The sequence below is a fragment of the Cnephaeus nilssonii genome (genome assembly GCF_951640355.1).
Source record: "Cnephaeus nilssonii genome assembly, chromosome: 14".
NCBI lineage: Eukaryota > Metazoa > Chordata > Mammalia > Chiroptera > Vespertilionidae > Cnephaeus > Cnephaeus nilssonii.
Window position 1 is genome coordinate 43,834,329 of NC_137085.1, and position 12,517 is coordinate 43,846,845.

Consider the following 12,517-nt stretch of genomic DNA (forward strand, 5'->3'; position numbering starts at 1 on the left):
CCCTGGTCCTGATCCTTCACCTCCCCTCCTAATCCCATCTCTGCCCAAGGTTTCTAAAAACGTACCTTAACTCCTCCTCAATCTCTTTAACCTACCTGCACACAAACCTGGTCAAGTCTCCCCAAGCCTAAGTGAACAACATCCATTCTTCAACCTTGACACTGGCTGTTAGATCTACTCCTTCCTCCCGCCATCAACCAGTACTGTGGTTCTCAACCCTCGCTGCACATCAGAATCTTCTGGGAAGCTGCCTAAAAAGTGGCGATGCGTCTTTAGCAACTAAGGAACTGCCAACTACAGTGAGGAGGGGATCTCACTTCAGTCCCAGGAGACTGGTAAAAAATGAAAGACACTTGTTGCTGGAGGAGGGTCACTGGAGAAATGTGAGCTGAAGCCCTTTATTACAGGAACTGCTATATATTTTAAATTAAAAGTATTTATTTAGGAAGTTTTTTATGAAGTTAGACATACATTTATTTCATAACCCAGCAGTTCTACCTGTGTGTGTGTATATATATTTATTCAAGAGAAATAAAACCAGGCCCACAAAAAAATAACTATACAAAAATATTTTTGAAAAATTCAGAGATGGTACAGGTCCACAACCTCTTATACTCAATTCTGAAACCTTAAAAGTTTCTATTACAGCCGCTGTCCCAGATTGCACTTGGGTGCTACAGAATAAATAGTCTATACGTCACATTTATCTTCTAAAAGTTGGGAAAACTCTGAAATCTGAAACACCCCTGGCCTCCAAAGGTTGTGGATAAAGGCCTGCTGACTTGTATTCTGATAATACCCATTTTTCCTCTTTAGATGAGAGCAGATAGATACTGACAGTGGACACCTAATCCACCAGTTAACTAACGATGCACTGAATTACTGGGGTTTGGGGGCCTGCCGGCTGGCCCCTGCCTAGAACAAAATAACTGACAGGCTGAGTAAAATAATTAGCAGACAGCTTCCTTTTACCAACTTCAGGCTTCACTTTAGGAGGCTGCCTGGTGCATCCATGCTGCCAGCTACACACTGGCACCCAATGGGAGCCAGACAGGCGGGGTCAGCCCGGTGCACAGTGGCGTTTCGGACTGCTTACCAAATCACACCTGGGCACGCTGGACACGAACTGAGCCCCTTGGCAGCCCAGGATAAACCCAGCGAGATTTAAGAGGACACACACCACAGAGAGCAGCACGAAGAGGTTGACCTGAAATGGCAAGAAAATAGGTAGTTAGAAAAAGATGGCAGCTAAATTCAGAGAGGGTTTTATCTGAATAAAACAAACTCACATTCTCTTCCTAGAGGAAGCATTTTTTTTTTAAAGTCAGACCATGGTTTTAGTTTTAAAAACTCCCCCCTCCCCCCCCCCCCCACTTTTAGAATGTTTAAAATGTGCTCAGGCCAAAACCGGTTTGGCTCAGTGGATAGAGTGTCGGCCTGCGGACTGAAAGGTCCCAGGTTCGATTCCAGTCAAGGGCATGTGCCTTGGTTGCGGGCACATCCCCAATAGGGGGTGTGCAGGAGGCAGCTGGTCGATGTTTCTCTCTCATTGATGTTTCTAGCTTTCTATCCCTCTCCCTTCCTCTCTGTAAAAAATCAATAAAATATATTTTAAAAATATATATTTTAAAATGTGCTCAGGAATGCCAGTGTCTTTCAAATGTTCTCAATAATTTCATGTCCTTATTTCCTCCCTCCCCCCCCCCACCCCCGCTTTTTCGGATAAGGGAGTTCTGCCCCTATCTTTTATCTGTACAATGCAATAAGCAACAGTGATGTTCTCCTTGAACCGTTGTTATTATTCCTGAGGTTTGCAGAATAAATGATAAGTAGACAAATGGAGAATTCTAGAATAAAAATGGAACCCAGGGAAATCAAGAAGCTCAGAGCCATTACTAGCCAGAAACGGTAGTAGACACGTGAAAATAGAGATGAGCCCTTTCCCAGTTCAGTTCTGTGTGACTCAGGCTGCGCCTCTCCTGATAAGATTGGAATTTCCCTCGGTTGCCCCTCAAACCCTTCACCCAATCAGCGGTCAAACAGAGCGGCACCAGTAACCACTGCTGTATCTACCACATCATCAGAGGCTTTGAAAAGAAAGCACACCACTAATCTTCATGACTAAGGCTCAGCAGCAGATATAGAATGGGTGAGAGTCCATCACCCAACGCTAGACCCCAAACTTCATCATTAAAATCTTAAGTCCAGCTCATCAAATGACTCTATTTAAAGAGTCAACAGGCAAGCCCCAACTGGGAGAAAATATATCATGTCTATGTTGAACAAAGAACCTTTTCCAGAATATACAAATTACTCCTCAGCTCACAACAGAAAGGCAGACAACCCAAAGTAAAAACTGGGCAGGTGCTCTCTCCCAGGTGCATGCCTGCCCGTGCCTTCCACTTCCCCTTCCCCTACCCCTCCCTGCCCCAGGCACGTGACCATTAGCTAAAACAAACAAACAAAACTGGGCAAAAGACTGGAACATGTATTTAACATAAGAAGTTAAAGGACTGGCCAATAAGAGCATGAAAAGGTGTCAACATCATTAATGATCATGAATGCAAATTAAAACTATAATGAGATACCACTTTACACCAACAAGAATGGTGAAAATAAAAAAGACGGACAACAGTAAGTGTTGGTGAGAATGAGAAGCACATGGACATTCAGACATCGCCTGTCTGGGTACCACTGCTTTAGAAAACTGTATTTCAATTGCTTAAAAATTAAACATATATCTCCCATGCAGAGGAATTCCATATAATTTATGGGGTTACTCTACCCTCAATCCCCTACACCATAAATGTGGGCTGAAAAGGATCGAGGAGAAGTAACTTCCCAGGGGAGAAACCTGACAAACACAATATCGACCAGGTGACCAAGGTTAACATCACTAATACGTCCTATTGATGGTATGCACCCTTCATATGATATGATGAAAATGGCGTTCTACCTCTGTGGTCTTCCTCCCCAGCATTCATAATAACCTCCGTCTGCTCATGAGAAAAACAGCCGACAATCTCAACTGAGGCACGTTCTACCGAGTGTCTGACAAGGACTCCTCAAAACAGTGGAGAACATCGAAATCAAGGAAAGTCTAAGAAACTTTCTCAGACATGACAACTAAATGTAACAAGGTGTCCTGCGTGGGATCCTGGACAGAGAAAGGATGTTAGGTATAAGCTAAGGAAACCTGGAGAGCATACATTTTAGTTAATAATGACGTACCAATATTGGCTCATTAATTGTGACTAATGTACCTTTAGTTCATTCATTGTGTCAATAATAGGGAAAACTGAAAAAGGGGGGTCATCTGTAATACTCTCAACTGTAAAGATTTAAAAAATAATAGGGGAGACTGGGTATGAGGATATAGAACCTCTCTGTACTATCTTTACAAAATTTCTGTAAATCTAAAACTATTCTAAAATACAATTTTAATTTTTAAAAATTCTGAATATATATATACCTACCATATGACCTGCAATTCCACTCCTAGAAATAGACCCAGAGAAATAAGTGCAACTGCCCACAAAAGGACTTACAGAAGCTATTTACAACACCTTTATTCATTTTAGACCAAAAAAATAAAAACTCAAATATCCAACAACAGGAGAATAGACAGTGGAATACTTCCAGCAATAACTTGAACCATGAGTACTTTATGATACTTATATATCAGGTAGCTTGATGCAAAAGGCATTATGTTCTTCAACTCAGTATTTGGAATTCATCTCAAATCTGACCTTTTGCAATTGTGCCTTCTGTTCATTCCAGATTTCAATTAAATGACCCAATAAAGGAATATTTGGTGAAAAAAATATTTGTGGAGCCTGAGGCTATCAAGAAGAAACAACATCTTCAATTTGCCTGTTCCTACCTGCTAAAAGTCCCTCATAATCCCCATCACATAATAGCCTTAAATAATTATGCCTATAATCACTTGGTATTATTCAATGTCTTTTTTGATACAATATTTCATTCTCTAAATAAATAGGTTGACCTTTCCCACTGCCCAACACTTTTATTTTGCTTATTTCCCTAGTGCTCCAAGCTCAAGATGCAACTAAAACTCAACTATGCATGTTTAAATAAATTGTTCCAGTGATCACACGAAGATAGAGTAGTTAAAAAATGAATAGCTTTAAAATGATGAGTTGAACATAAGCATTTAGTCCAACTAAATCCTGAAAGCACATTAAAATGGCAGTAAAGGAAAATTTTTAAATGCAGAAATACATAAAAACAAAGCAAATGGGAAAACAGCAACATTTTAGAAGCTAGAAAGCCATGGGCAAGTGCGAATCGACTCAACAGTCCTGAGCAAAGGGAATCGTACAATAGCAATGAGGAAAGCCAAAACTTAACAGGATTTACTCCTCAGAATCTCCAAATGTTCTTATGGCTGCATATACTTCTGGAAAAGAAAGTGAACCTAAAAATAGGACTGTTCAAGAGCCTAAGAAGTGATTAGAAAATGGTACAACCACTGTGGAAAACTATTGGCAGTTTCTAATGAAGTTAAACATACACCATCCTATACTCAAGACAAATCAATGTATATGTCCACAAGAAGACACACAAGAATGTTTTCAGCAATGGATTGATTCCTACTAACCAAAACCTGGAAACAATGCAAAGGTCCAAGAATAGGAGAATGGATGAACAGATTATAATATATTCAGAAATGGAATAAAACTCTGTGCTATGGCCTAAATGTTTGTATCCCCCATATATGTTGAAATCCTAACCCCCAAGATGATGGTATTAGGAGGTGGGGCCTTTGGGAGATTAAATAATGGAGTCAAGATGAGATTTACTAAAGATGGAGTTAAATGGGATTAGTGAATATGTGTGTGTGTGTTTGTGTGTGTATGTGCGTGTGTGTGTGTGTGTGTGTGTATGTGTTTCTATTTAAATATCAAAAGCTCATCAAATTCCTCATGAGGAAAAACTCAAAGACTTTGAATTTTAAAAACTCTAATACTTTTTTTAATTCTTGACACATTTTTTTAATTGATTGGAGGGGTGGGGGGAGAGAGAACAGGGAAGAAGGGGAGGGGGGGAGAGAGAGAGATCGATTTGTTCCACTTATTCTTTTTTTATATATATATATATTTTATTGATTTATTACAGTGAGGAAGAGAGAGGGATAGAGAGTTAGAAACATCGATGAGAGAGAAACATCGACCAGCTGCCTCCTGCACACCCCCTACTGGGGATGTGCCCGCAACCAAAGTACATGCCCTTGACCGGAATCGAACCTGGGACCTTTCAGTCCACAGGCCGATGCTCTATCCACGGAGCCAAACCGGTTTCGGCATTGTTCCACTTATTCACGCATTCATTGGTTGCTTCTTGAATGTGCCCTGAGATCCAACCTGAAACCTTGGCATATCAGGATGATGCTCTAACCAACTGAGCTATCCGGACAACAGTGTGGTGACTGCCGGAGGGGGCAGGGGTGGAGGGAAGTGGAGGAGGGTAGAGGGTGAATAAATGGTGATGGACTGAGACTTGACGTGGGGTGGTGAAAGCACAATGCAATGTACAGGTGATCTGTTGTAGACTGTGCATGTGAAACTTGTATAATTTTATTAGCCAGTGTCACCCCAACAAAGTAAAAAAAAAAATACTGCCTCAGAATGATTTTCTTTCACAATGTCATTCATTTTTGTAATTTCCTAAGAAAATATCACTGGTACTCACTTAATCACTATGCCTTCCCTGGCCCCCCCCCCCCCCCATGCAGTCTTTCATACTGCCCAAAACAAATGTAAAACAATATACACTTTCTCCAGTGGGGCACAAAGTTTGAACCAAGGACCCTAACACATAGGTGGTCTTAAATAATACTGACTGACTGACTGACTGACTGACTGAATGAATGAATGAATGAATCCAACAATCACTCAGTGAACAAATGAAAGAAAATCGATACTTTATGGTAAACACGACATGGGGGCATCACGCGTTCTTACTAATATTCTGGAACATACACAGGCAGGCCCTGAAAGGCAAGCACCGAATCCACTACCACTGCTTGTATGAAAATGGTTGCCACCTTTGCTCTGGTGGGAACTCACCACTTCCTGAGGAAGGAAGATGGGAAGGGTTGCGGGGGGCGGGGAGTGGGGGGGTGGGGGGGGGTGGAAGGGGACAAAGCAGCCTGTCCTTAGAATTCAGGTTACACTTTCCCTTTAAAACAAGAACGCCGTGTGACCTGGCTGGCATTTTAACATCTGTGTTTTTGGAGACATAGAGTCCAAGCTCCAAACCACTGATTAGTCACTGATAAGACAAATTGATAAGACAAATTCCACAGAACCCATGACAGTTCATATAACTGCTTATTTGACTCTTAACATTTAAAATTTTAACTCGGTTTTGGGAAGTATTTTAACACAAAGATGTAGAATCCTGAGCAATGTTATCTGAACACAACTAAATGACATTGGGGTGGGGGCGGGGGGGGGGCGGAATGAGGACAGGACACCATACTCAAACTTTTCTGAAGTAGTTTAGCAAAAATGAATGTTTCTGATTGACCCCCCAGCACCATGGAAACCAACAAAACATAATAAATCACTGTCACTCCAAAGCCCAGACTCTGGCTGCTTGGAACCTGTTTTGGGAGCTCACGCAGGCACTGACTTGGTTTGCCTGTGTGGCTTTAACCCCCAGATCCCAAGAGAACTTACTCCCGTGACACCCCTGAAACGTCTCCCAGAAACCTGGCAGGCATATCACTAACATTCAGACTGCTTCTTGCCAGCAAGCCAAACACAGGCCGCTGCTGCGGACAGAGCCAGCGTCTCCCTTTCCTCTCAAAGATGCTAAGTGTCGGATTTACTCAGGTTGTGCCTGTCCTGAAGTTAAAGTGTTTAAAATAGGGTAACATTTATTTCCAATTGCTTTTTCAACGGGAGCAGAAGGCTTCTTCCCCTCTCCACCAAAGTGAGACACAAATCTTCATCAGTTGGAGAACAGTTTCAAGATGAGTCCCTAATTCTGGTGAAAATGTGCAGGTCTCAGGGGTTACTTCCCGTCTCCGTACGTGTGAAAGGGGCATTCTGTCCTACCAGGACTCTTCGCCCTGATCTCTTGCACCTCCCCCGTCTCCCAGGGCTCCCTGTCAGCTCATCGCCCCTCATTTCTTAGGAAAAGTGGCTTTTCTCAGGAGCTAAGCAGTCGGGCGGAAGAAAAAAGGGGAGGTCCTTCGCATGTGTCTGGCTCTGTAATTCCCCAATACAGCTTAGCTCTGCCTCCCTAAATTAACATGTTCTTGTCAGGAATGCGACTGCGACCAGGAGACTAACATCTGAATGAGAATCTCAAAAGAAATAATCAGAGGATGACATGACACACCAGATCTGCTATACAAATCAGGTGGGAGGGTCAGGAATGCGGTCCGGTATGGCCCTCAGGAATCGGCTGGCAGAAGTCAAGTTGGATTTGAAGATAAGGAAGAAAACAGAAAGTTAGGTTTAAACAAAATTGTTGATCTATGATTCTTGATACTCTCTTTACTCCATTATTCTTTTTTTCCTTTTCTTTGTACTTCTCTAATTTGTGTTCTGTTCTTGCTTCTGGCCTCTTCTCTGCTGTGGTTAGCTTCTCAAGACTCAGCAGGTTAAAGAGTCAGACCTTATGATTCCCCAACAATGAAGATCACAGCTCTTGAGAACAATCTCCGAATATGTCTGCCATGAAGTCCTTCCCTCTCTGTACTCGCAAGCTGTTCACATTGTATGTGAAGTCCAATACATACAATGGAATATTCTCCAGCCTTAAAAAGGAAGCAGTGACCCATACTACAATGGGAATGAACCTTGGGAACAGTATGCTAAATGAAATAAGCCAGACACAAAAGGATGATTATACTTATACTAGAGGCCCAGTGCAAGAAATTCGTGCACTCAGGGGCTGGGAGGTCCTCGGGCAGGCTGAGGGACCCTACCAATGAATGATGCACGATCGGGCCGGAGAGGGACGCGGGAGGTTGGCCCGAGGGGAGGGACTGCGGAAAGGCTCCAGGGCGTGTCCCCAGCAGCAAGCTAACCTACCAGTCAGAGCATCTGCCCCCTGGTGGTCAGTGCATGTCATAGCTAGTGGTAGAGCGGCCTTAGCATATCATTGGCATATTACTCTTTGATTGGTTGAATGGACAACCGGACACTTAACATATTAGGCTTTTATTATATAGGATGAGGTCAAATTCATAGAGACAGTAGAATGGTGGTCAGTTGGGGAGGGGGGAAGGGAGTTATTGCTGAATGGGTACAGAGATTTTATTGGGGATTATTTAAAAAATGAATAGTGGTGATGGTTAGACAGCATTGTGAATGCACGTAATGCCATTGAACTGTACACTCAAAATGGTAAAAATGGTCATTTTTATTTTGTGTATTTTATCAAAATTTTTTAAAATCACACATAAAATTAAACAAAAAAGAAAAGAAAGGAAGGAAAAGAGATGAAGTACAATTTCTGTTTCCCTTCCCCTTGATTCTAAGCTGGCCGTAGGAACTTGTTTGATCAACAGAAAGTGGTGCAAGTGACATTCTGGGACACACAAAGCTAGACTGTAAGAAGCCTGGGCCACCTGGGCCTCCTGGGCCTCCTGAAACACTCTTCTGAGACACTCCCTCTCAGATCCTAACCACCATGCTGGGGGCAAGTACATGGACAGGGCACAAGTTCATGTTTTAGTCAACAGCCCTTACTGAGCACCTGGACATGTCTTTTATGCATATGTATTAAAATATTTAAGGATGAAATGTTGTGAAGGCTGGGTTTTATTTCAAAACAACCCAATGGCAAGGGAAAAGAGAAATGGTTAGGGGTGTAGATGAGACAAATCCGAACAACTGTTAATGATTATAGTAGCTGAGCAATGGGTACAAGGTGTTTGTGTGTTTCTCTCTGATTAGGAGTGCATTTGAAATTTACCATATCAAAAGAAGAAGGAAGAGGAGAAAATGGAAGAGAAGGAGGAAAGAAATGAGGAGGAAGAGGAGAAAGAGAAGAGGAAAAGGAAAGGAGAGAGAGGAGAATAAATAAACTATTTGACTTATCTCTTCATAAGAAAGAGTATTTTAGAACACTAAAGACACAATAATCAAAGTAAATGACTGAACCTTGACTGGACCCTAGGTGTTTTTTTTTTTAATGGAACTAGGTTACACAGGTGTATTCACTTTTTGATGATACATCAATCTGTACACGTATGCATACAGAAATGTACACAAATCATACTTTAGTTAAAAAGCTTTTTGATTAAGAAAAAGTTATACAACATTTTGGAGTGACTGGGGAATTTTAAATAAGAGCCGTATATTAAATGACATTAGGAAATTACTGATCATTTTCCTAGCTGTCATAATGTTATTATGGTGAGATAGAAGAATGTCTTCTTTTTAGGAGAGAATGCCTCCTTAAGAATATACACCCTAGCCGGTTCAGCTCAGTGGATAGAGTGTCGGCCTGCGAACTGAAGGGTCCCGGGTTCGAGTCCAGTCAAGGGCATGTGCCTTGGTTGCGGGCACATCCCCAGTAGGGGGTGTGCAGGAGGCAGCTGATCGATGTTTCTCTCTCATTGATGTTTCTAACTCTCTATCCCTCTCCCTTCCTCTCTGTAAAAAAATCAATAAAATATACTTAAAAATAAAAATTAATAAAGTTTCCAAAAAAAAAAAAAAAGAATATAGGGGTAATGGTGGTTAAATGGAACTGTTGAAGACATTTTTATAGTTGTGATGCACAATGTAACTTAAGTAAGTGCTTCTATCAAAGTATTCCTTCAGTAAAATGTGTATAGTTTACTGCCCATGATGAGCAAAAAAAATAAATATTTATCATTGGGCTTATTTGAATGATTAGAATGAGATTCAATGCCCATATCATAGGAGTTCGGTTATCCCCAGTGCCGGCTCACCCTGTGAGAGTGAGTCACATGCAGGGAGTGTGAACATCAGGGGTGGCTTATTATCCAGTCTGCCTTACCCTTAATCTGTTCACAGGTATTTATTTACTAATGATTTTTTTCATAAGAGTTATGGGATAGGAAAATGAAGTGTTTGCTCTTCATTTACTAAATGATTATAAACTCGAGTTTTTCAACAAAATAAAATTCCATTGTTTTAATGTTTCTGGGGGAAAAAAGAATACAGGGGTAAAGTACCATGAAATTCAAAACTTTGAAATACTTCAAATTAAAATCCCTTATTTATGTGTAGACATAGCAAATATGGCAAAATGTTAACAGCTACAGAATCCAAGTGGAAGGTATATGAGAATTCGCTGGGTTATTTGCTCAATATTCCTGTTAAGTTTTAGACTTTTCATGATAAAACATTGAAAAAAAATTGAAGAGACTTTTTTCAGGTGCACAAGTAACAGAGTAGAGGCATTTGCCTACCAGCTCCTACCAGTGAACATCTTTCTAAAATAGCTGGATAATCTGGCTGGAGGTGCAAAGTTCCCAGTGGAGTATTCATTACAGAGTCAGATCTTCTTTTTGGCCAAGCAGGGTCATCTGTCTGCTCCTCTCAAGCGCACCCTGAGATAAAGCCTCGCCATCACTAAGGCCCGCTCAGCCGCACAGAGCTCCAGGCAGCCCTCCCCCAGACGGGCCTGCTGTGGAAGCAGACGCAACAAGCAAGGGAGTGATGAAGAGCATGGACTCTAGAGGCAGATCAACTGACACTGCACCCAACGCTTCCACTCCTAACCATGCAACCTTGGGGAAATTACATAACCTCTCTGTGCCTCAGTTTCTTCAGAATGAGGACACCAGTAACACTTCATAGTTCAGTGGGCTAGTACATGCATCTCAGTTATGTGTTTTTTTATTATTACAGACTACAAATATTACCAATCTAGTTCTTAAATCATAATTAGACACACACACCCACCGCCCGCAGGGAGAAAACATAGATTACTCAGAAAGTATAAAAGGAAAAATGTAAATGTATTTAACCTGTATCTTCAAAGAGATAAGGGAAATCACAGCATGCATAAAACAAGAATAGCTGCTATGTAAAAGATAATCAGAGATCCAAAAATAGTTTCTGAACATCAAAAGATAAAATTATCAAACTCTTCAATGGAATGGCAGAAGAAAAATTAAGAAAATACCTAGAATATAAATATAGAAATAGAAATAGAAATAGAAAATGTGAGACTCTGAAAAGTTAAAAACCAAAGAGCCTCAATTCATGAGGTCAAACATCTGATTAGCTGTTCTAGGAAAAAAAGAGCAGAGCAAATTGAGGGAAAGAATTAATCAAACAATTTTAAAAATTGCTCAGTGTGAAGAAAGATGTCTTCAAAATAAAAGAAATCCAATAATGGATCAGAGACCTAGATATAAACTAATACAATAAAACTCTTAGAAGAAAATCTGAGGAAATTCTTCGTGACCTTGGCTTAGACCAGCCTTCTTAAAGGTGGTAGTACAGCCACAACAAATAAATAAACTGGATTTCATCAAAATTAAAAACTTTCATGCTTCAAAGGACACCATCAAAAAAGTAAAGACAACCCACAGAATGAGAGACAATATTTGCAAATAATTTATGTGATAACTTGTAATAAAAACACAAATAATCTAATTTTAAAATGAGCAAAGGATCTGAATAGACATTTCTCCAAAGAAGACATGCAAATGCCAATAAGCACATGAAAAGATGCTCAACATCAAATCAAAACCACAATGAGATACTGCTTACCACCCATACAAATGACTATATAAAAAATACAGACAATAATAAGTGTTGACAAAGATGTGGAGAAAATTGAAACCCACACATGTTGTTGATGGGAATGTAAAATGACACAGCTGCTTTGGAAAACAGTTCCTCAAAATGTTAAACACAGAGTTACCATATGATTCAGCAATTCTTCTCCTAGGCATATAGCCAAGAGAAATTAAAACATGTCCATAAAAATACTTATACACTAATGCTCATTGCAGCATTATTGATAACAGCCCCAAAGTAGAAATAATGAACTGATGAGCAGATGAATAAAATGTGGTATATATCACTCAACAATAAAAAGGGGGGAAAGTACTGATACACGCTGCAACATGGATAACCCTTTAAAATGCTGTGCTTAGAAAAACATGCTAACTGAGCCCTAGCCGGTTTGGCTTGGTGGATAGAGTGTTGGCCTGTGGACTGAAGGGTCCCAGGTTCAATTCTGGTCAGAGCACATGCCTGGGTTGCAGGCTCAATCACCAGTTGGGGGCATGTAGGAGGCAGCCAATCAATGATTCTCTCTCATCATTGATGTTTCTCTCTCTCTCCCTCTTGCTTCCTCTCTGAAATCAATCCTATATAATAAAAGCCTAATATGCTAAGTGTCCGACTCAATGTCCATTCAACCGTTCGACCAACCGTTCGACCAGTCGCTATGATGTGCACTGACCACCAGGGGCAAACACTCCAACCGGTAGGTTAGCTTGCTGCTGGGGTCCAGCAGATCAGGAATGGGCGAGATGGGCCAGTCA

General features: G+C 40.9%; 1 protein-coding gene across 1 annotated transcript in view; it reads right to left on the minus strand.

The window, feature by feature from the left end:
• Positions 1-12,517, minus strand: part of ENTREP1 (endosomal transmembrane epsin interactor 1) — a 54,437-nt gene that overhangs the window by 16,585 nt on the left and 25,335 nt on the right. The window contains exon 3 of the mRNA XM_079790838.1: positions 1,097-1,207. Coding sequence (XP_079646964.1) covers positions 1,097-1,207 — 111 coding nt within the window. The remainder of the gene's footprint in view (positions 1-1,096; positions 1,208-12,517) is intronic.